General features: G+C 40.4%; 1 protein-coding gene across 2 annotated transcripts in view; it reads right to left on the minus strand.

Annotated features, from left to right (window-relative positions):
- The window catches only part of Pbx3 (PBX homeobox 3), a 192,476-nt gene that overhangs the window by 26,238 nt on the left and 141,212 nt on the right, over positions 1–25,026 (minus strand). For both annotated transcript variants that reach the window (XM_059260117.1, XM_059260116.1), the window contains exons 3-5: positions 22,474–22,715; positions 11,343–11,533; positions 4,235–4,370 (exon numbers count right to left, since the gene is read on the minus strand). In XM_059260117.1, coding sequence (XP_059116100.1) covers positions 4,235–4,370; positions 11,343–11,533; positions 22,474–22,715 — 569 coding nt within the window. The remainder of the gene's footprint in view (positions 1–4,234; positions 4,371–11,342; positions 11,534–22,473; positions 22,716–25,026) is intronic.

Here is a 25,026-nt window from a genome sequence, read left to right on the forward strand (position 1 = left end):
TTTCAGGAGAATATGATGGCCTCTTCTGGCCTGTGTGGGTACCAGGCATGCACAAGGTACACAGATACACGTGAAGGCAAAACACCCATATAAAATGAAACAAAATTAATTATTTGCTTTCACTTCTCATGAACTTGAACTAAAAACTATAAGGATAGAAACCAATGTTTTTAACAGAATAACTGTGTCATCCACTTCAGAGATACAGGAAGAGGGATTTGCAGGGAAGTTAATTTTTTAGACAGGAAGTAAGTGAATTCAGAAAGCTGTCACAATTTAAATGAATACATACACTGATTGCTGAAAGTCTATGATGAAGAGACAAGATCAAGAAGCATGTCTTAGGCAGGTGAGCATCTCTGTGTTATTTCTGTCTCTTCACCCTTTCCTCAAAAATTCCTAGGAGGATTTCAAAACAACCTATAGAAAATAAATGGGTAGACATCTGTAGCCCCAACTACTAGGAAGATGGAAGTATGAGAACCATTATACCCCACAAGTTCAAGGACAGTCTAAGCAAGACAGCAAGTCTTCATTTCAAATAAAGACAGAAACATAGAAACCAGGTATGAACTTGCAAAATCAGTAGGGAAAGGTACTTGCTGCCAAGCCTGATGACCTGAGTTTGGTTTCTGGAACCTACATGGCAGAGAGAACTGACTCCATGCATGTGCCATTGTGCATTGCACACCCACACCACCTCACACATATAAACAGATACATGTTTTTTAAAAAGCCAGGTGTGGTGACACATGCCCAAATCTCCACATGGAGGTGTGGGCAGGAGGCAGCCCCAAATTTCAGTCTGGCCAGGCCATATGAGAAATGCCGTTTCAACACTTTCCAAAGCATAGAACAAATGCAAATGAATGCACTAAACAATGTTTTAAAACACTTGTTAATGGGTTCCTAGTCTGCTTTAGAAGTGAAATCTGATAGAACAGCTAGAAGAAAACCTTTTATTGCTAATTCCCAAGTATATACTGAAGATGACCTAGAACTACATCCAAATTGCTACATACTACAGCTATCAAAAAAATCTGGATCACAGAGCTTTGGAAAGGATATACTGTATGCTGTTCTCTAGTGTTAGACATATTGTTGAAAAGTTACAGACAGAGTAGGAGTACGACACCTTAAAGGACCCACAACGTTCAAGCAGAAAAGCAGACCTGGCTGTCAGCTGGCTCAGCACGTGGGGACATGCACTGTGCTGTTGAATCTTTATGCTCAGCTTAGCTGGGTTTAGAGTCACCTGCTAGTCACACCCAGGACTGTCTGTGAGGTCCTTTTCAGAGAAGTTTAATGGTGGAGTAAAGCCCACCTTGAATGTGGACTGTACCAAACCATGGCCCAGGGACGCAAACTGGATAAAAAGAGCAAGACACAATGAGGATCAAAGTTCATTTCTCTCTGCTTTCTGACTGTGAACATAATACAACCCACAGCCACACACTCCTGCCACCATGTCTCACTGCCATGAAAGACTGCATCCTCCAACTATGGCCAAAACAAGCCCTTCCTCCTTTATGTTGACCCTGTCAGAACAAGATCACATTCAACACCCAAGCCCCAGAAAGAAAGCTCCATGTTTCAAGTGTCAGTCAGCGCTACACAGCCTAGACAGAGGCATTTTCTATTAGACATAACTTTGAACCTGGAAATCCAAATCAATGACATCATATTTGAAAGTGACTATCCTGAAGACTCCAGCTCTAGCCCTACCATCCAGGAGGAAGGAGAGGACTAGCTTCTGAAAGTTGTTCTCCATCTCCACACACACGGCAGCACCTATGTGCCTGCAAACACACTAAATAAAACATTTTCAAAAGAAACTGGGCAGGGATCAAAATACAATTTAATCAGTGAAGGAAATTAAGCCTTGAATGAAATCCTAATTACAAATCAAAGTTGCTCTGGAAACATCATTAAAAGAAAAGTTAAAAAATCAGCCCAGGGTCGGGAGTGGTAGCCCCAGGCCTCCAATCCTAGCAGGAATGGAGGCAGAGGCAAGCAGATCTTAGTGAGTTAGTTCTAGGACAGCCAGGGCTACAAAATGACACCCTGTCTCAAAAAAATCAAACAACAACAAAACAAAATGAGTGTAAACTCAGGCTATTATTTTCTCTTAAATAACAATCACAGCCGGGCGGTGGTGGCACACGCCTTTAATCCCAGCACTCGGGAGGCAGAGCCAGGCGGATCTCTGTGAGTTCGAGGCCAGCCTGGTCTCCAAAGTGAGTTCCAGGAAAGGCGCAAAGCTACACAGAGAAACCCTGTCTCGAAAAACCAAAAAAAAAAAAAATAAAATAATAATAATAATAATAATAATAATCACATAAGACATTAATATAACATCTTCATTAGAATCCAAAGGAGATTCTTTTGTGTCTTGGGTTCAAGTGTATAGGAAAATATATCTATTATATGGCAGGATGTGGTGGTCTGAATGAGAACAGCCCCATGGGCTTATGTTTGAATGTTTGGTCCCCAGTTGATAGAACTGTTTAAGAAGGACTGGGAGGTGTGGCTTTATTGGTGGAGGTAAGTCACTGGGGGTGAGCTTTGAGGTTACAAAAGCCCACACCCAGTTCAGTCTCTCTCTTCCTGCATGCTCCTTACTGATGAAAATGTAAAGCTCTCAGCCACTGCTCTGGTACCATGCCTGTCTGTTCCTGCCATGATGATCATGGACTTACCCTCTAAAACTGTAAGCAAGTCCTGAATTAAATGCTTTCTTTATAAGAGTTGCCGTGGTCATGGTGTCTCTGCACAGCAATGGGACAGTAACTAAGACACAGAATAATATATTTAATATGTAGCTGGAGTATATTGTTTTAGAATTCTGATCATGAACTTTTGGGAGAGTTAGCATTTCTTTCTTCCTTTCTTTTATTTTCTTTTTGGTTTTTTGTTTGTTTGTTTGTTTGTTTTGTTTTTTGAGTCAAGGTCTCATAGTATAGCCCTGGCTATACTGGAACTTGCTCTGTAGACCAGGCTGGCCTTGAACTCACAGAGATCCACCTGCCTCTGCTTTCTGAGTGCTGGGATTAAAGGTGTGTGCCACCACTGCCCAGTGAGTTAGCTTTTCTTTAAGCTCCAGTTGCCAGAACTGGTACATTATCACTGTTCATTAAAAAAAAAAAAAAAAAAAAAAAAGGCATTGCTTACATGGCAATCTATAAACAAAAATGTGGAAATTTGAAAACAATTTTATTTTAAAGGTAATTCCAGTTAGATATTTACTGCCAGAATCCCCTAGGGAATAGCAGATGCTCAAGTTTCATGAATGGCTTAGTATTTGTATTTCACCTCCATACCCCCTCCTGTAGATGGAAATTATCTCCATGGCACTAATAAAATCTAATATAATATATATGCTATGTAAATAATTACTGTAATATTTAGCAAGTAATCACAAGTCTATACCTATTGACACAGACACACTGCTTTTCAGTGAATAAAGAAGGAATATTTTAAAATCAATCAATTAATTAATTATTTTATGTGTATGAGTGTTTTGCCTGCATATATGTCTGTGCATCAAGCGCCTGCCTGGGACCCACACAGACCATAAGAGGGCATTAGATCCCTGTGACTGGAGTTACAGATACTTATAAGCTGTGCTGTGAGTGCTGGGAACTGAACACAGGTCTTCTGGAAGAGCAGCAACTGTTGAGCCATCTTTCCAGCCTTGAGGAAGACTGTATTTATATTTTTAAAGATGAAGTTATTTGTCTATTTTTGAAGTATCTCAATTGGCAACACAACTTTGAGTAGGAAGGAAGAATGGAAAGAAATCCACAGGACTCCAACATTACAGTACAACTACCTACAAGGGGCTCTCTGAACTCCAGGCTTTCACCCCAGAGTTCAATTTCCTTGGCAACAAATAAACTGGGTTTTCTTATTGAAGCACCTTGGGTCAGTTATCTAGGTCAGGGAGCCAGGCCTACACGACATGTACAGGAAAGTGACCATGCCTCTCCCATGGCACACTTACCTGTCAGTAGCAGATTGACACTGGGGACCAGAAGATGGATAGAATCTTCACTCCTTGTCAACTAGTGATTTTAAAAAATTACCTAAGCTTTGATTTCTCAAATTAATTGAGGAAATAGGTAAATTTAAAACAGCTTCTCTGAAGATGACCATTTGGCTATGACAGCAGATGAGGCCCTGAACAAACAGGTGTCCCACATCCCAGGAAAGCACAGCCCATGGGGTCGCTCACCTGTGACACTGTGATGCTGCATTTCTTGGCCAGCTCCTCTTTGGCTTCTTCACTGGGGTAGGGGTTGCTGAGGTGTGAGTAAAAATATTCATTCAAGATTTCTGTGGCCTGTTTGCTGAAGTTCCGCCTTTTCCGTCTATGACAAAGCAGGGAGGAAAAAGTAAGTCACAGCTATCGGTGTTACCCAATTACAATTAATTAGGACGGCATAAGAAAGTGGACTTCTAACTCATCAGTATGAGAGCTACGAAGGACTCCAGGCAGCCTCTGAAGCATGGCCTAGCCCGGTCTAGCTACAGCACGACTCAGAAAAGTACAAGAGTACGAAGCACAATGCATCTCATTCTTTATTCAAAAAGTTCATTCAAGACCTGATGTGAGCCTGGCACTTGGGAGGCAGAGGCAGGCGGATCTCCGTGAGTTCAAGGCCAGCCTGGTTTACAGAGGAAGTTCCAGGACCTTCCCCCCCCCGCACCCCCCCCCCGCCACTGCCAAAAAAAAAAAAAAAAAAAAAAAAAAGACCTAATATGTTCTAGGTATTAAATGAAGATACATGGAGAATGAAACAAACAAAAAAGAAAACCAGACACATTCTAGAGAACTTACAGGCACCTGGAGGTCAGGAAGAGGGTAGAAAAACATTAAATAAGAACACAGAAATCAGCTGGGCAATGGTGGCACACACCTTTAATCCCAGCACTTGGGAGGCAGAAGCAGGTGGATCTCTGTGAGTTTGAGGCCAGCCTGGTCTACAGAGCAAGTTCCAGGACAGCCAGGGCTACATATTCTCAACCTGTCTCAAACACCTCTCAACAAAAGAACACAGAAATCAGTAGGTTTGCATCATAGTGTCCATACAAAGTATCATGAGGAAACAGTGTGAGGTGAAATGACAGTGTGTAACAGAAACAGAGCCAGGACTGAGTTCCTTGAGGAAATCAATCTGAGACTGGAAATGTGTAGGAGTTAGACAAAGAGAGGTGAACAGGAGTGGGCAGAGGAGAGGACTTTGAGATGCAAAAGAACTTGGTTAGTCTAAAAGGCTAGAAGAGCCCGTGGCTCAGAAAAAGTTAGGGACGTGGGAGTCGGCCTGGAAGGAAAGGAGAGGCCAGATGACAGAGGGTGTGGGACTCACAAGCTGTTCCAGGTTTTAGTCTAAGTGCAACAGGAAGCTGTTGAGGTTTTAAACTTTCCTGTTTCTTAAAATACTATTTTTACATTTGCTTATTGTGTGTGTGTGTGTGTGTGTGTGTGAGTGTGTGTGTATGTGTGTGCATGTGTGTATGTGTGTGCGTGTGTGTGTGTGCGCGCGTGTGTGTGCGTGTGTGTGTGTGTGCGCGCGTGTGCTCACATATGCATGTGTATGCATGATTTATCTGTGAAGGCACACATGTGGCATGCAGAGGACGGCCTGTGGGAATTGGTTCTCTCCTTCTACCACGTAGTTCCAGGACTCAAACTCAGACTGTCAAGCTTGGTATCAAGAAGCTCTCTCACTTGCCCTACTTTTTATGTTTTTTGTTCTCTTTGTTTTTCCAGACAGGGTCTCACTATGGCTGGCCTAGGACTTGCTACATAGACCAAATTCAAAGAGCTCCGTCTGCCTCTGCCTCCGAGTGTTGAGATTACAGGCTTGCACCACAGTTTCCATGTCACTCATGTCAAGGTCGAGCTGACACTGAGAACAGCTGGGAGAGAGCACAGAAGGACATGCAGACTACTGAAGAGTCAGCCTCACCGGTGGGTCAAGCTGGAGGTGATGGTAAGCTAGTTCATGGCGAGGGCCACAGAACTAAGATTCAAGATCCACTTAGAAGGGAGATACAGGAGGAAGTGATGGGGCAGTGCAGCAATGAGATGGGGAGAGAAGGGAGGAAAAAACATACACCAAGAAGGACTTAGGGGTTTTCCACGTAAGCAACTGCCTGGACTTGGATACAAGTTCCTTACAAAGGAAAGAGTAGAGAAGCACATTTTGCTGTTTTAGCTGGAGGGGTGCGTATGGGGCAAATATCAGGAAACCAAATGTTTATTAACAACATATTTTGGGTAGCAAAAACATAGCTTATATTTGGTGGTTATTATTTCTGTTTTGAAGAATTCCTGCCTGAAAACGAACATCTGTCAGATTTCACTTTAGATTAGCTACTCTGTGACTGGAAAACGCCTTCCCTAGATAATTCTCTCAACACTTGCTTTCAAATCATCTTTAATGACTTTCTCAACTGTGATATCCTGCACTCCAAAAAGTGGGCGTAAGGGTGTGATTAACTGGTTACCACGGTATCACTAAGGTAGCAGTTAGGTACAACCCAGCCGGCACAGCACTCAGTCAGGAGAGTGATTAATGTAGGTTTGATTAAAAAAAAAAAATTACAGGTTTCTGTTCTGAAGTTTCTTAACTTTATGGAAGGTTAAATCATTGTGTCCTGAGGGCCAGGATCTATCTGATGACGAAATGGGTAGAAGAAGGGGAACCTACTGAGAAGAATAATTCATACTTTGCAGGATCACACGTGGCTTGAAAAGAAAGACAAAACATTGAGGTGGGACCACTGGAGAGGTACACCCTGCTGAACAGTGGGTGGAGTAAGTACAGTGGAAAAGGTCCAGAATTGATACTAATATGAAGCTGAAGGCATTCCCTGTTGAGAGCTCACAGTAATGACCTGCATATAAAAACCTACTTTTGCAGCTGTATGTGGAAAACTGGAAGAGCAGCCACACAATAAGCTGATGTTGAGTGACAGCCCCCCTAGATACCCAACTGTCTGCTCTAACCTTTCCCATACTCCCAATTTGGCCATTCTACTCAATTTACTGCATGGCTACAACATGAAGTCCAGAGACAAGGCCAGGGTTAAAGAGAGTAAATGACAGCCAGGCATTTGTTTGGACAATGGAAAATGTAAATGGACGAAAGAGAAGAAAACCTCTAGGAAGTAAAGTTTGACTCAGAGATTTTGTCCAGAGGAAGTTTTGGCAAACATCTAAAAACCTCAGAGAACAGATTAATGGGCAGCACAGACTGAGCTCCATGTGAATTACAGCATAGGTACACCAGCCACACAAGCTTATTCCTGAAGGTTTTACACTGACACACACTTCAGGCTTGTCTAATGAACATGGTCTTCTGGAAAGTGCACACTAAGCAAGGGATCGCCTGTCTGGGTAGGCACGCAGGCCTGGAACATGCACTTGGCTTTTTGGCACAGAGGGGGTCACTCAAGAGCCCAACCTCAGCGAAAGATTGAAGCACAGGGTCTGCATTTACTGGAAGGCACAGGACTGAGGAAGGTCCTACGCTTTGTTACTCTTTAGGAAAACCTCCTGTATGTAGAAAATGCCACTAGGCATATGTCCTTGGTTTCACTCCTCCCCCAGGGTGCCACACTCTAAACACTGTGCCTCATGACAGTGTGCACTGCACATCAGTCCCAGGGCTGTATGTGCCCCAGCATCACCACTGGGGTTGGGGTTTGGGGAGCAGGCACAGAGACGGGAGCACCCTCTCTCAGCTCTGCCACTCTCTTATTCTAGCTCGGCTCATCCAAGGTTATAACATACTTATTCTTTGTGGAAGAAAAGGAAACCATTAGGTGTATACATTGTAAATGCAGTTATGTAAAAACCAAACATACATGCAGACAACAACAGGAAAGCATCCACAGGGAAGAACAGAAAGCATGTTAGCAGAGTCCACGAAGATGTGTGTTTTAAATAGCTTTTTTTTTTTTTTACAAAAATGCTCAAATTTGATAAAAAAAATTAAACATTTGTTTCCTCATGCCACCTCCCAAACTGTGACTTCAGCTGCTAAAAGCATGAATAAAAAAATCATTCATATGGCCGGGCGGTGGTGGCGCACGCCTTTAATCCCAGCACTCGGGAGGCAGAGCCAGGTGGATATCTGTGAGTTCGAGGCCAGCCTGGGCTACCAAGTGAGTTCCAGGAAAAGGCGCAAAGCTACACAGAGAAACCCTGTCTCGAAAAACCAAAAAAAAAAAAAAAAAAAAAAAAAAAAAAAAAAAAAATCATTCATATGATCAAAATACTTTGAAATTCTCAAAAAATTAATTAAAATATTATTAAATCAAACAAACAGAAACTGTGGTGAGTAGAGCTGGAGACTGTCTAGCAGTTAACAGTGCTCACTGCTGGTCCAGAGGTCCAGGTTCAGTTCCCAGCATCCATCAGGCTCAGAACCTCCTAGAACTCCAGCTTCAGAGGATCTGACACCCTCTTCTGGACTCCATAGACACTGCATGTGTATATTACACACACACAAATATATAAACACATAAATCATCTTAAAAATGAAAATATATGCCCACATACACAAAACCACATTTGGACATGAACATATACACATAATAAAAAATAAAAATAAAATCTTTTAAATCTCCCGTTCCAACATTTAAGGTTGCAAGAACTTTAGTGTGCTAATGAAAGTGAGCTTTTACTACAATTTAAAAAAACACCCTTTCTTGAAAATAGGAGCACAAGTCATAGTCATTTATGGAAAAAAGTATGTCCCATTTTCAAATATAACTGTGTAATAATTTTTCCTTGTTATATTTCTAATAAAATATCTTTAAAATATCCATAAAATAAAAAATAGGCATTTATATGACCTATCAATCAATTAGGTTTTATAACTGAAAAACATATAAGTTTGCTGTAATTTTGACTTTCAATGACTCTTTGGCCTGGTGGGGGGTGTCATGAAAAACCAGAAGAAAGGGGAATAAAAAGTATTCCATTCTGAGAAGTAACCCACAGAAGACAATTCAAAGGTCAGAGGTCAAGTATAGAATAGCCTCTTATATTATCTCCTCTGCCATTCCTTTTTCTTCCCAGGACTTATCATCCTATTACAGTCACTGGATCATCAAATAGGATTCTATTTGATGGCATGTGTTACCTGCTTATTACCCTTCTCCTCAGATAGAATGCCCGCTAAACTGGTACACATACGTTTGCCTGCCTTGTTAACTGTTTCACAGAACAAGTAAGGAACTGAAGAAGGAAGAAGGGAGGGTTTGAACTAGTGAGAATAATTTAAATGCTAAAGCGTAAACTATGGGTCTGGGAGCAGTGACACACACCTTTAATCCCAGCACTGGGAGGCAGAGGCAGGCAGACCTCTGTGAGTTTGAGGCCAGCCTGGTTACAGAGTGAGTTCCAGGCAGCTAGGGCTACACAGTAAAATCCTGTCTCAAAACAACAACAAAACCAAACAAATAAGAAAGCAGGAGGAAATGCATTAAAACATTTGCAACCCCCCCCTTTTTAGAACAAAATTATGGATGCCCTCTCTTCTCTAGTTTATACATTTTGAAGACTTTCTACAATGATCTTGACACTTTAAACCTAGAAATAATAGTAAACCTTAAAGCAGTCAAGTGTGGTGACACCTGCTGTAATCCCAGTTCCTCGGGAGTCTGAGGCAGGACAATCAGGCAACTAAGACTCTATCTCAAAGTAACAACTGTCAGCGAGGCTGAGGGTGTAGCTCACTGGTACAAAGCTTGCCTGCCATGTGCAAGATACTGTGTTCTATCCTCAGCACAAAACAAACAGAAAATCCTCACAACAACGAAGAACAGGCCACACACATAGAGCCTTCAACACCAAGAGGAGGGGGCTTATGTGAGTTAACCAGCAAAGACAAACTGTAGTCTTGTTTTATTTATTTATTTATTTATTTATTTATTTATTTATTTATTTATTTATTTATTTGATCTGTCTTTTGGTACTAGGATAGAACCCAGGGCTCCACGCATGCTAAGCTTTACAATAACTGTACTACATTCCCAAATCCAACAGGCTACCATTGTTTTAAACAAAGCATCGGGGTAACACAGTGGTACTGATGGTAAGGGATGATGAGACTGGGCTGTGGGGAGAGAGCCTGGGGAAGTGGGGCCTGGGAAAAGGTCTTAGGCTAGCTTAGGTACAGAAGGGTGAACAGGAACCACTAGACCAAGAAAGAGGAAGGCAGAGAGCCAGTGGGAGAGACGTCAGAAGACAGAGTCCTGCTGAGAGTTCAGCAGGCAGGGGATACAGAACTTTGCTCAGTTAGGAAAGCAGCATACGGTTAGGTGGAAAGTGTCTCCTGCTTGAATCTTAGACAGGTCTGGCATACAGATGTTCACACCCTTAGTTTTCTAGCTGCAACACTGCCTCACATATTTCTGTTAGTATCGTGAGATTTAGATGAAAATGATGGCTTCTGTCAGAATCCAAGGGGAGAAGAAGGAAGATAAAATAGAAATTCCTTTCCATAACTGGACAGACCCCTGGCTTGAGAAATGTCCCAGAGGCATCTTCACAGTTGGTGTGTAAGTCCTTGACAGTTCTTCTGTGTCATTCAGTAGGTCACCACAGACAATTAACTGCCACATAGAATGCATTATGTCACTCCACACAGGGACACTAGCAGGCTTTCTCACTTGGCCTTATAGATTGGTGTTTTATGGTAAGGAGATCAATCAAATAGGGTGCTTCTCAGGAGTACCACCATCTCCGGTGTCTTCAGATGGTATACACAAGCAAGGTAAATGTTAAATTCTCAGAGGGGCTGGAGAGATGGCTCAGCAGTTGAGAGCACTTGATGCTCTTGCGAAGTATCTGGGTATAGTTTCCAGCACCCACACGGTGGCTCAAAACCGTTCCCAACTCTAGTTCCAGGACCTAATGCCCTCTTCTGACCATCGTGAGCTCCTGCACACATTGGTGCACAGACACACAGGTAGGCAAAACACCATATACAGAAAATTAAAAAAAAAAATTTCGTGCAAAATAAAAATCAACCTTACAAACTTTTGGTGTCAGAATGGAAAGGAAAAAATTAGTCCTAAAGCCTCTAGCAGCAGCACTAAGCCGACCTATTTCCAGAATCACTCAATCTGCAGCTCCTGAGTTACACTTCCAGGACAAGAAAAGGCTGTCTGATGCATGGGTACCACAGGTGGATCACCTATCTATTCACAGAAAAGAGCTCATATAGCCAAACTGAAGAATCTAAGATTGACCAGCTAGATTCTCTGAAAACAAACAAGGAGCAAAGGGGGAAGCCATGCAGAAGATTCATGGCCTCACATACCTGGCATCAAGGAACCTTGATCTTAAAATCATAACTGCTTCACACGTGCTTTGCTTGAGCTGCATCTGAATAGAACTAAATTTCCGATGGATGATGCCCACCATCCTTTCGATCTCTTTGGGGGAAATGGGACGCGTTCTACTCTGTTCTCGGAGAAGGTTCATCACATGTGTTGTGAATTCATTACATGCCTGTAACAGGAGAGAGAAAAAACACTCCTTAAGAAACTGAAACTTTGTATTATCACACCCAGACATTCACCCATCTGAATTTCCACCTCACTAGCAATATCCAGCAGTACTAGCAGTGAGTAGGGTGAGTGTGAACTAAGCAGCTGAGGAAAAAGTGGCGACATAGTTAAAACAGCAAGATTTCTGAAACTGAATGGCAGACATGTAAAGGACCAGATCCTAACTGTCCTTCCCACCTGGCCCTGCTCCACGTCCAAATGATGTTTCCCATGGGAATGCACTGGCTGCTGTCTCCTACCAAATGCATGTTCGTGGCTCCTCTTTTTCTCTAGGGTGTTGTGTTTACTCAACAAATGTTTACTGTAGGATCATGAAGTTAAAAACCCTTCCAGAGCTGCCAGGGACACAGAAATGAGCAAGAGCTGACTTTTAGAGATGAGGGGGAACATTACTTATCACATAAAAAAGCCAGTGTGAAGGCTGATGGGAAGATGGTGATAAGTGTTTCACTAGTTCTAGAGGAGAAGGACCACCCAGAAGCTTCATGGTAGAATTGATGCTTTAGTGGACTCTAAAGAATGGGAAGGAGTTTTACAGATGAAGACAGAGGCCAGAAGAGCACATGTGTAAGAGCCTAGCAATGCAGCATTTGTTGGGTTCAGAGAGGAGCAATGGCAGAGAGAACAGGAGAACTCACAGATTCCTATTTGGTTTGATTTGGTGCTGGGGATGGTAAATCTGATCTGAGTAAGCACACAAGCCTGTATAACAACAGATCAGTTATCCACAGTGCAGGCCTCAGTGAACAAAAGCTACCTGTGTAAAGCATCTCAGTTCTTCAGGGGAGAGGCAGCAAGAGACCAAGAATCCAAATTGAGTCTGGAACATTTTAGCTAGCAATCATCAGACACCATCTCTTTCAGTTGCCTATACTGTAGTACATTTACAGCGCTATGTTGCTACACTGCAATCTAGCACTCCTGGTAAATAAACAGCGGTCTGTACCCTGGATAAAAGAGCATCTGCTATCTTAAGGCCACAGGAAAAACACATTTTGAAGCTGCCATAACGTTCACCACCCTCAACATCACATGGTTTTCCTAACTGCTCACTGAAGAACTATCCTTTGCTATACACTTCCTAAGAAGAGGTAGTAGTAAGTTGTGCTCACCATTCATTTGAAGTATTTTTCAAATGTTTTAAATTGTGAGAACTTGATTTTTATGAGAAGTGGCCCACATTATAGGACTCTTCAGAGTGAAATTGTGCAATGTGCATGCAGACACCCAGTGAATACCTACAGGTTGGTGGGCTTTCATATCACAACTCAAGAATGAGAGTTAGGCTGGCTAACATCCATAAACCCAGCAGCCTGCACCATAAGCAAAGGCGTCTAAATTACAGTCTTGGGAGAGGCTTAGGAAAAGATGATTCGGAACCTCCTGAAACTCAAACACAAGCTGTGTGCACTTGTGTATTTCTGAGGGAAGACTCTGTGGGTTTGGTTTGCTTTCTTTTTAGAATCAAAGATAGTCTATATGTTTTTTAAAGGCCAATAACTATTGTCCTGATATTCAATACAGTAAAATATTAAGGAATTCTGCAGATTAAAAGCAGGTCTTAGGCTGGGTATGGTAGTGCATGCCTTTAATCTCAGCATTCAAGAGGCACAGGCAGATAGATCTCTATGAGTCTGACATAGCCTAGTCTACAGAGTGTAGCCCAGCCTGGGCTACAAAGTGACATACTGCCTCAAAAAAGAAACAAACAAACAAACAAAAACAGAAGTTTTTCTATCTTTAAGGATACCAAATTTTTAAAAAGTAAATTTCCCCCATTACACTATCAATCTGGATTTATACCAAGCTGAAAACAAGTGGCCACGTGGCCAAGAAAGATATGTATATATTATTTCCTGTACTTTCCCTAAGGGAATGCTTGCATCAGTTCCAAATTGTGTAATATGACAACCTCAGCCTCTAGTTTTCTCATAAGTAAAATGAAAAATGTTGAACTATTTCTCACAGGATTAGCAAATTCTATAGTTCCATAGAATGTTAACAGATGGTCCAAAGGTACAGTACGTTTGGAAACTGATGAGCTAACTGAAACTGTGAAATATATTTTTGCAGGGCTCCTGGGTGTTTCTATGCCAACATATGTGCAACACTAAATCCCTAAGGACAGACTTTCTAACTTTCCTCCTAATTGGCCACAAGACCTCATAACTCTGGAGCAGTGCTTCCCAATGAAACATACAGTGATCCACATAAGTTTTTTTTAATTCTCTATGATGAGCCAACATTTAAGAAATCTGGTAAAATTAATTTTAATGATATATTTTATTCAAATGATTCATGAATAACATTTCAATACATAATCAATGCTTTAAAACTGTCACTGAGGTAGTTCATATCCTTTTCTGCACCCTTTCAAATCCAGTGTATATTTTACACATCAGTTCAGACTAGTTTAACTTGACATACTTCACTAGCTACCTGTGGCTAATGGCTCCTGACTGCTACATGGGGCAGGACAGCACTGGAACATGTTGTAAACCAATGGACTTGGTAATCCTTGAAATAGTTTGTCAGACAGACAGACAACAAACAAACATCACAACCACACGGTCACATAAACACATAGGCTAGTCTCATTCAGGAACATTCTTAGTGAAGACTGTTCATTTTATTAAATCTCAACCCTCAAGTGTGTCTTTAAGATTCTGTGTGACGAGGGAAAGCACACAGAAAGCTCTTCTCCTGCATATCAAAGGGTCACTGGCTCAAGAAAACCTATCATATGATTAAATTCATAGTTTAGTCACTTTCCCCCAGAATGCTATTTTTATATGAAAAGAAAACAAACAAATTATTATTTGGACTTGGCTATTTGGCAGATATTTTCTCAAAAATGAACCAAGTGAGTTGGTCTATCATGTAGACCCAAACAGCTAGCTGGCAGAATTTGTGCCAATGATAAAATTTTAGTTTTCAAATGGAAATTTGGATTTCTGAAAACTTGTGACCTTGATAGTTTCCCTGGAGACTTTCTGATAGTGGTGACATTAAGGAGTCTATTGTCATACTGTATAATGATGTGCATTATCACACACAAGATATCCTTAATCCAGTGAGGTAATGCTTCCAAAATGATCAATGCACTACACTACAAAAGCATGCATAGTGCATAGGGAGGAAATACACTCAAAGTACAAATTAGACTAATGGGTTCCCAAGGAACACAACACAACACATTCATTCATACAGTTTCAGATTACCGCTTGGCAGCTCATTGTTATAACTGTAACTTGTCATGTTTCAGTGTATAAGAGAGGATGTCCACAATTATCCCGAAAAGGATGTTAATATCTAGCCATCTCTTCTCTTTTCCAATGTGTAAGCCCAGAAATTCCTTATAAACTTCAACTGTATGACAACTGATTATGGAAGTGAAATCAAGAATAAATCAATAAATAAATTAGTGTCTGCAAAATGGTAAAAAGCAATGTTCTTCTCACAAATGTTTGAAGGTCTTTTTTTTTTTTGGCTTTTTTTGTGGGGAGGGGGTGAGGGAGGTCTCACTATGCCTTCCTTCTTCCTTGCTGGAACTTTCTATGTAAACCAGGCTGGCCTCGACCACACAGAGAGCCAATGCCTCTTCCTTCCAAATATTGGGATTAAAGGTATAAGTCACCACACCCAACTGAAGGTATTTTAAAAAATAAAGTTAAAAAATTAGGCTAACCTGTAATACTTGCTATTATTTTTTAAGTGATTAATGAATGTTTTGAGTTTTGTGGCTTTAATTTCTATTATGATAAATATTGATAGAGAGAATCTACCAAGCCAAAGTCCCCAGGGGTTAGGGGTCTTCAAGAGTATTGAGTCTACGCACTACAAATGCAAACTGTGAGAACAGTTGGGCGGGAGTGTAAACGTAGTTCTAACTTCTTCATTGAACTCTGCAGATTCCTGTAAACCTACTTACACATTATGATTACACCATGGCAGGGCATACTTCACTGTAAGTAATTAAGACATCACGTGAATGATTCTTGAGAGAGCAGCTTTCTTTTTTTTGTCTGATTTTTACCCTCTCCAGGATGGGTATTTTCTCTGTGATCCCTAATAAGCATCCAGTAGTTCACAAAAGAAAAAGGTTAAAAGAAAAGAAAAAAGTTTTTGCCTTTAAAACTCATAATTTCCTAGAACATTTGCTAATGTTTCCCACCTTATTAAATGAAGTCATCTATGAATGAAAATGCTGATGAGCAATTTGGCATTAGCCCAGCACTCACAGAACTCAGAGCTTTCCTTTAAGCCAGTAGTTCATACATGATTAATTAGAACATCTCATTTATGTGGTATTCACTTTAGCTCATTACTCTAAGTAAAATTCGTTAAGTATTTACATTTAGATAATTAAAATCTGGGTACACCCTTAAGAAAGATGCATACACTTTAGACAAAGTGATATTTTTCCCTCCACCACTGAAAGTAAATTACAGCCTCGTTTTCATCACATCTGTACTGGTTCAGAGGAAAGCACAGCAGAGTGCCTCATCATCTACTCTTTAAAAGGTAGACTTTCATAAAAACAGAACAGAGTGGATGCTCAAATGATTCCAGAGCTGTTTGGAAGGGCCACCCAAACAGATGCTGGCAACTGCTGCTGTCTACACTGCAGGATGTTCGCATACCTCCCTGCACCCAAGACTACATTGCTACATAATACTACTACATAATAGAGACAATTTTCATCATTTTACTGTTTTTCCACAGTTAAAAAACTTTCTAGCAAGTGTTCATAATATAAATGCAAATTTACCTTGGTTAACTGGAATATTTAGGAAAAGGAGTTTTGACTTCTTGAACTTTCCGATGAGAATATTGGCAGAAACCCTTTTTCCTCTCAATTCAGCTACTAAAAAGTAGGATGAATGTTTGTGTTTTAAAACATACACTATATTGATATAATTTACCTAGGTCATGGAAAACTTCATCTGATAAGACATTACAACCAATTCTTATTATAAGCCCCTTTCCTTGCCATTTACTCCTTTCTCTTTAGAAAACAGAAACCAACTGATAATCCAGGATTTGAAATATTTAGATCCTAGATAATGTTATAGTGATATTTTTGACTAGTAAAACTGTCTCCTTGATATTACAATATATTTGAAATATTTATATGCCAAACTAAAATTTCCAGTATTTTTCAAAAATTCTGTAGCTGGGCGGCAGTGGTGCACACTTTTAATTCCAACACTCGGGAGGCAAAGCCAGGCAGATCTCTGTGAGTTCGAGGCCAGCCTGGTCTACAGAGCGAGATCCAGGACAGGCACCAAAACTACATGGAGAAACCCTGTCTCGAAAAACAAAAAACAAACAACAACAAAAATGTGATGGTGCTTTTTCCAGTTGAAATTCAAGACTCAATGCTTTTCTGTTTATTTAAATATACATAATTATATGTGAAACTGTGAAATCAGACAGAGGACAAGCACTGATTTTTAAATAAAGTTTTTAAATGGTTTGGTGATCAATTCTAAAAACCATCTTTGCAACTATCTCTGTAAGATGATTATTGGCAACAGTTCATAAAAGCCCCATTCTAAAACCTACTTTTGATGGAAAGAATAACTCTTGCTTAAAGGTAGATGCCCATTCAGGTATGATGTTGTTCACTTATAGTCTCAGCTACTTTCAAAGCTGAAGCAGGAGATTCACTGAACCCAGGAATCTGAGCCCAGCCTCAGCAACATAGTGAGACCCCATTTCAAACAAATAGTAGTTGGCCCTAAAATCTGACTTCAACTGTTCATTTTCTAGACACTTAGATAACCTCATATGACCTTACTCTAATGTTATAGATTTTCATATTCATTGAATGCTTATTAAATCTACAAATTCTTATTTGAGGATAAAAGTTAACATTTAAAGATCTTGTATACGCCAACTGGAATGAGATAAATATACAGCCAACCAACCAGTAACTTAGAGAAAAAGAGGGAAATATGCAAATATTCCTTCAAAGTAAGAAAATCCTTGGCATGAAAGCCAGTGGGTAAAACCTGGCTGTGTAAGCTGGCACACGCCTGTAATCCCTGATGCTCAGAAGGCTGAGTCGAGAGGCTCACAAGCTCAAGGCCAGTCTAGGTAACTCAGCAAGACTCTGTCTTGATATAAGTAAAAGGGACTGGAGTTGAACACTTGCTCAGCACACTTGAGACCTTAAAGACACTTCCCATGAAGCAATGGGTAAAAAGAGCCTTGCTAGGGAGACAGAAATACAAAATTTACACCAGTTAGTGTCCTTTGTTTATCTGTTTAACTACTATGAAAGGCAAAATGGACCTAGGCATTTGTGGTAACAAGGCAATAATCAGCACCATTTTTGCCACTACCACGAATGAATACATGCTGAAGGGCTCTTCCACTGAGCTACATCCCCCAATGGTAACATCAGCATTTTTAACCTGATAAAATAAAATCTCTTTACAAGCAAAGGTGATTTTTTTTTTGCCAGAAAATTTAAGTATATAATGTAGGGATACTCCAAAACTACAAACAGAGTCTTTACTGTGGCTTAAATTCTCCCACCCTCACCGGGTGGTGGTGACACACGCCTTTAATCTCAGCACTTGGGAGGAAGAGCCAGGCGGATCTCTGTGAGTTTGAGGCCAGCCTGGTTTACAGAGCAAGATCCAGGACAGGCACCAAAACTACACAGAGAAACAAACAAACAAAAACAAAAACAAAAAAATTCTTCTAACCTCCATTCTCTAGGAGTCTCCTGAAACCTCAGTAGTAAGTTCTTGTAGTCTTCTGCAATTGCCAAATTGGTACCTGGATTTGAGCACATTCAGAGTTCGGGTCTGGTTCTAGTGCTTTAGTGGATTTGGGATGAATTCAAAGAGCAGCTTTCCAGATGCTTAACAAGGGTTGGGAACCTTACAATACTTTTGCCTTGAGCAAAAATGTATTTCAATATAATTATAGTAGATAGCTTTCAATGTGTCGTCTCTATTATAGCAGCTGTAAATTACAGCACGAATTGCCTGTATACAAGCAGAGTGGGAGAGGTGCATCGAGCATGATAGATCTTTTCCTCTTCAACTGAGGACAAACACTGAGGTCAAATCTCATTTGCAAAAACTAGTGTGTCCATTCCCTTTTGGTAGCAAGGTAGAGAAACCAAGAAAACACAGCTCAACCAAGAGCCTCAGTTATCAAGAACAAGACTCATTAGCACCAGGGCTTACGTTCATTCAGAATTCGTTGATTTATTCTAACAGCTCTATCAAGAAGATAGAGGTTTGCCTCTCAAGCAGAAGAAAGCAATAAACTCAAGATGAAGTATTAAGGTGCTTGCTGCAAGCTTTGGGAAACTATCATATTCTAGCTCGGTGTCAGATCAGCAAGACCAAAGAGAACAGGATTGTTTCCTGTTGAGTGATGGTAATATTAAAGTACCTCACTATACACACCCAACATGTAATATCTCAAAAACATTTGTGAGTGAAGTTGGATGATTATCTCCAAAATCATCAAATTTCTGAGTCTATGAAATAGAGATGTATGATCAAAGAACATTTTCTGGAGGAGAAAGAGGAGGAGTCTAAAGACAATCCATCCCTAATATGTAAAACTGAGCCTTGCAGCTTAGACATGATTTTGCTTCTGCTGCAGCGCTAGTGTGTTCACTGTGAGTGTGGCTGCGCTTTAACTTGCAAAGCTCTTTAATTTACTGCAGTGGTGATGTTTGTTAATTTTATGGCAATCTAAATCTGAGCAGACTTCAGATACATTTTCATTACAGCTTCACTGCAAAACACAGCAGAGTAAATACTGCTTAAGATTCTGATGTGGTTTATTTCTTTGAGACTCACAGAATCTTCCAACAAAGCCTCTGCCTTGAAATACATGGTCTTCCTACTTCCTGATAAACGCTCTGTCATTCAGCATCCCCCTGATCACTTTTAAGATGAAAATACATTTTTTTGGAAAGTCTTTAAGATAGTTGTTTTCATCTGTTTCTGTTCCCATCTCAAACACAAACCAACATGGGCCAGTCTTAGGATGCCTGAGTATGAAGACCTGCATTATCTTCCAGTTCTGTGTGTAGAGCAATAAAACCCAATAGACAAGGATAGCATATGATCAGAACCTGATTTGATGCCTGACTCTGACCTTGGTGGGTGACACTGAATGGAAATACAATACTATCTATTTTAGAAATGTCATTCCTTGCCCTCACTCAGCTCTATTTAACCATGCAAGTAATCAAAGCCCCTTGTTCTTGGGTCTAAACAGAGGGAATCCTCTTCTTGTAAAACAGCACTGGCAGAAATACAGCTCTAAAGCTGTCCAAAGACAACTCAAGAGGTCAAACCCCACACGTCATCTGTAAACAACTGAGAACTTCCAGGGCCAAGTGTGTAAAGGGGAATTCAGCTCAATCTATGATCACTTCTTCATAATCTGTCTGCCTACAGTGCTGCACAGATTCCACATGTCTATACATGTCCTTCTGAACATGTTAAGAATGAGGAAGGAAACATATATTCAAGAATCCATGAAGCACTAACTCTATCCAGAAATATGGTCCATTATAACATTTAAATTTGTTATTTCTCAATTTTATATTTAATTTAAATACAATTGATTAATTTATGTAGAACTTGTGTATAATGTGCATTTTTAAGGCAACACAAATACACACACACACACACACACACACACATACACACACACTAGTGAGGTGATTCTGGTATTAGCTGAGACTGAAGCTGTTGAAAGCTCATAGGCAATTTTTAGGGTGTTTCTAAGCTAAGAAGGCTTGAGTCCTTGCCTTCTGTTGATGCCAGCTTTACTTCTAACAGGGCCATCTAAAGAAGCAGTAAGTCCGGTGTGAGGGAAGAGTACTGTGACAGAGGGCAGGAACAACCAGAACAGAGCGGCCATTTGGCCCCACACACCCGTTTCTATGCAAGGTGACTAGTGACAGTTGCCTGGTAAATATGCATAGACCTATTTAACATAAAGTTAGGCAATTAGGATTATACTACAAATTAGAACCATTTTCTACTGTTTATGCTTAGGGCAACCTCTCAACCATGACTTATTTTGTTTATTCTCAATTATTCATGTCAAATCAGAAAGCTGGATTTTTTCATACACATACACAATAATTTTTCCAAATTTATTATCTAAACATTCTCTACCAAAATTTATCCCTACAAATAAAATATAGTTTTGAATCCCTGAAAGTCTTGCCCCCAAATAGAAAATTTTATAATATTAATTTGCATTTCATTTTAACATACACTGTATCTTTCTACTCTTCCTCAAAACACTCACCTCTGGGATAAAGATGCAGCATTGGTTTAATACTATCATTCTCAGAATGTAAGAAAAGGCAGGTGTAGAGGGCCAACATATACAACTGAAATTGTTCAGAGAACTGTCAAAAATCAGTACGAAAACCAAAGAGTGGTCTTCAGGGATCAATGGGGGAGGAGTGAAGGGGGAAAGGAAGAGAGGGAGAAAAAGGGAGTTGGAAAGGGGAGGGGGGAGGGGGAGGGAGGGTGAGAGAGGCAGAGAGAATGTGTTACAAGGACCATTAGGAGAGTGGAATTGTTCTCAGACGCTGTAAGCAAATGCACTTCTCCAAGTACATAGACTGCATGAGACCAGGAGAGCTCCATAACAGAAGGTGGACTTGGGGTGCTGATGTTTCAATGCCAGTTCATGAGCTGTAACAAACAGACCTCTTTGGCAGGTGGTGTTGCTAAGTAAGCCATACATATGTGGGAGCAGAGAGCATGAAGACATCTCTGAGATAATACTGCCATGAACCTAAAACTACACTTAAAATTTTTTTCTTTAAGGAAAAGGAAAGTCACCAGGAACACCCCTCCACACCACAAACACACACACACAGTTCCCACTAAAATGTATAGGCATTATGAATGACTGCTAACATACAGTATCTATTTCATAAGACTCAACTTATCTCTTTATTTTTGTGTATGTTCAAAAGTTGACATTATAGTGAATCTTCTAAAGACCTTTCAAATGAAAATCCACATTAAATGAGAAGTCCTTAATCTAAGTAGAATTTTAGCCTTAAATTACTAACTAAAATATGTTAAAAATTGACTACCCACATTTTACCTTAGTATGTTGAATCCAGGAATCACTTAGTTCCCTCACATTTGAACTAATATGGGTTTCTGGAAATCTAGAGTCATTTGGTAATCAACAGCGTGCTAGAGTTAAACTGGCAATGTGACTTTCTGTTATTAGCAGATTGAACAATGACACACTTAAACTCAAAGATACCTGAGGCTCAATTAAGTCTGGCTAGTAAGTTTGCTGAGAAGATTTTTAATCCTATTCTTTGTGATCAGGGTTTAGCACACAATGCCTGGTCTACTCTGTCCTGGCACAGTCACAGTTAACCAGGAGTCTCATCCTCAAATGATCCCAGAAGCCCCTTCCACATAGTCTAGCACAGTCCATAGAATGAATTCCTATGAGGGTCCTAGAACTCACAATGTATGAGATCAAAAAGCTCACTATGCAATGATGCTTCTCTTTTTGCCAGCTGTTACAGATTATAAACAAAGACAGTGACTAGGTTGAATTCTAGAGCTCTGCAGGGCACCAAGTGCAGGAAGGAAGGGCTTACAGGTATGATAGTTAGGTACCATGAATGTGAGGAATGAATAAAACTGAAACAAAGAGATATGAGGGTTAGCTCTGCCCCCCTAAGCTCACAGCATCTCCCACAACTCTCTTGGTTTTATACATCATCTTTGTTTATTTTAGTCTGTGTTAACACCTACCCCTTATGGCCCTTGGAATTGGTTAGTACAGTCTAGTAGAAGAGCAATAGAGGTTTGTGCAGGACTGAGAGTGGCGGCTGCTGACCTGTTCATATTTCTCCAGTTCTGTGTGATAGATTTGTCTGATCTGGGTCAATTTGGCTCTGTAATCTGAGTGTTCAATAGAGTTATCTGAAGAACCTCCAGAGGCTGCCGCGGCTGCAGCTGCTGCCGCCGATCCCCCACCTTTCTCAGGACCTGAAACCCCTTCTGCCAAAAGCATATTGTCCAGTCTCATTAGCTGGGGGTCGGGAGGGTCTTCCTCCTGGGCTCCTCTGATGCTGAGACCTTCAAGGAAAGAGAAAGACAGAGAGAAGAAGCGAGAGACAGAGGACAAACAGTGTGAGTATTTTGTTTATTTGAGAAAATGATCAAACAACATCAGCGTACTACAATTCATGCTGAGAGCTTCATCGATCACATTTGATAAACAAGCTTGACTATGAGAATTGCTTTCAAAATACATTTACATGCATCCTAGGACTCTTTATACACCCCCTTCATAATTTAACCCCAACTTGGACTCTTAGAAAAAGATAAGCTCTTAGAATATTCTGGTTATCCGAACTTCAGATTTAAATGATTTATGCATAAAGTAGGAAGGAGGACCTAAGAAAAAGAAAATATTGCAGAGATATAAACAAACTCACAAAGCATGGTTAAGCTGACTCTCTATACAGTCAGAGAAATAGAATTGGAAATTCCATAAAATAATTTTAATCCACAGTCTGTATCAAAAATTGGGAAATAAACAGGACTAGATGGCTTTTCTATCATGCAATCTCAAAAGCAAAATACACTCAATATGAAGTAATTAGCTAGACTAAAATACATATTAAAAGGGCACTGTTAGGCACGTGCCAGCAAACTGCACAACAAGGACACCAAATACAGAGTTTAAAATGTGCCACTGACACAGCAATTGAGTCCTGGGCACAGTAGTTTCAATCTCATTCTGCTTTTACATCAAGAACTTCCAAGTGGTGCCAGTCAGCAACCTCTTCTGAGTACGATAGATCACAGCTGACAATTCATAGGTTTAATCAGGTCACACAGGCTTTCTGCCAAGATGTTTTCAACAACACAGAAGACAAAGTTTTAAAATAATTATCGTGGTATAAAAAGCACTAGAGTCATGACAGCTCAAAATCAGCATTTTCATTAATGTGTAACACAATATAAACTATCCCAGCCCAATTAACCTCTGTAAATCTGTTCAGAAGCAGGTTCCCCGCACTACTTACAAGGCATGGGGAGGGGGAGTTGGCATCTCATCTGTTTGCATTTGGAGTCTGCCTCTTGCGTGTGTGCCTGTTGTTTATCCACAGTGGCACACACTCTGTGTCTGGTGTAACTTACATGACAGTAACATCTATAAGCTGCCAAGTACTCAACTGATCACCAGCTCTGAGATTTCATATGCTAACCTACATGTCCCATCAATTCTTTTACGAACAGACTTCATCCATAGACACCCTGAATTACACTCACAGCATGACAGAGCTCTTGGTTGCCATAGCTCAGATCCACAACTTTGATTTCCTCCCCCAAAACATTTTAAAGCTGTCACTTTTGTTTAAAAATAATTTCAACTGAATAATAAAACTAAGTCACCATAATTTAAAAATTACATCAGTTGCCTATTCAGAGACAAATAAGATCTGAAAATTATAACATATGAAGGTGATAAATTCATTTAGGGAAACCAAAAGTTAGATAACTCTTTAAGCTAAAATCTCTAGAAACACGTCATTGCTGATGATGTATTTGCTAGTTACTGGGGGACTAGAAAGAATAGTCTCACAGTGTTCTAGAAATGCTCCACAGCGGCTAAGTTGGTATTTTCAACTTATATCTTTTCTCTCTTCTGATTCACTTAACTATTTCCAGGGTTAAGACCTTATGACGGACGGCCCCACTCCTGGTTTACACACCCTGCTCTCCAGGCTTTGGTGTGCCTGAGCTCACTGGATGCTTTCATCTTGCACTTCCAGTTCTGTTTTGTTTTATATCAAGTTAGGCTCTTTACACTTCTCTGTTGTAGTCAACTTTTGCTCACTTGTGTGTGTGTGTGTGTGTCTGTGTGTGTGTGTGTGTGTCTGTATGTGTTATTTCCCCTTTATTTCTAGATAATTGTACTTCTTCTGAAAAGAGAGAAATTTTTCTTTGTTGATGAGTGATAAGGTCTCACTACATAGCCCAAGCTGGCATGACTGACACCCCCCCCACCCCCCACCCCGACACACACCCCTTCCTTCGGAGTGTTGAGATTACTTACAGGTGTGAGCCACCATACCTGCCTGCAAATGTGTATTTTTTTTTTTTTAAATCTGCCTTCAAGGTTCTGTAAGGTTTCTAATTTTCCCTTTGTATTTAAACACACTGATTTTTTCCTCATGGTATGTGAAGGTTCTTCAACTGTACATCAACAGCCAGAGCCAAAATCATTACACTTCTTTGAGTTCCTTGCACAAGTGTGGCAGAAAGGAATAGATGCTCACTGACTAATATACCATGGAAACAAACCAAGAGAGAAGAAAAGTCATCAGGAATACACAAGGCAGAAAGTAACTAGGTACCTGTGGCATTCTAATAATAT

Source organism: Peromyscus eremicus, chromosome 4 (assembly GCF_949786415.1).
Source record: "Peromyscus eremicus chromosome 4, PerEre_H2_v1, whole genome shotgun sequence".
Taxonomy (NCBI): Eukaryota; Metazoa; Chordata; class Mammalia; order Rodentia; family Cricetidae; genus Peromyscus; species Peromyscus eremicus.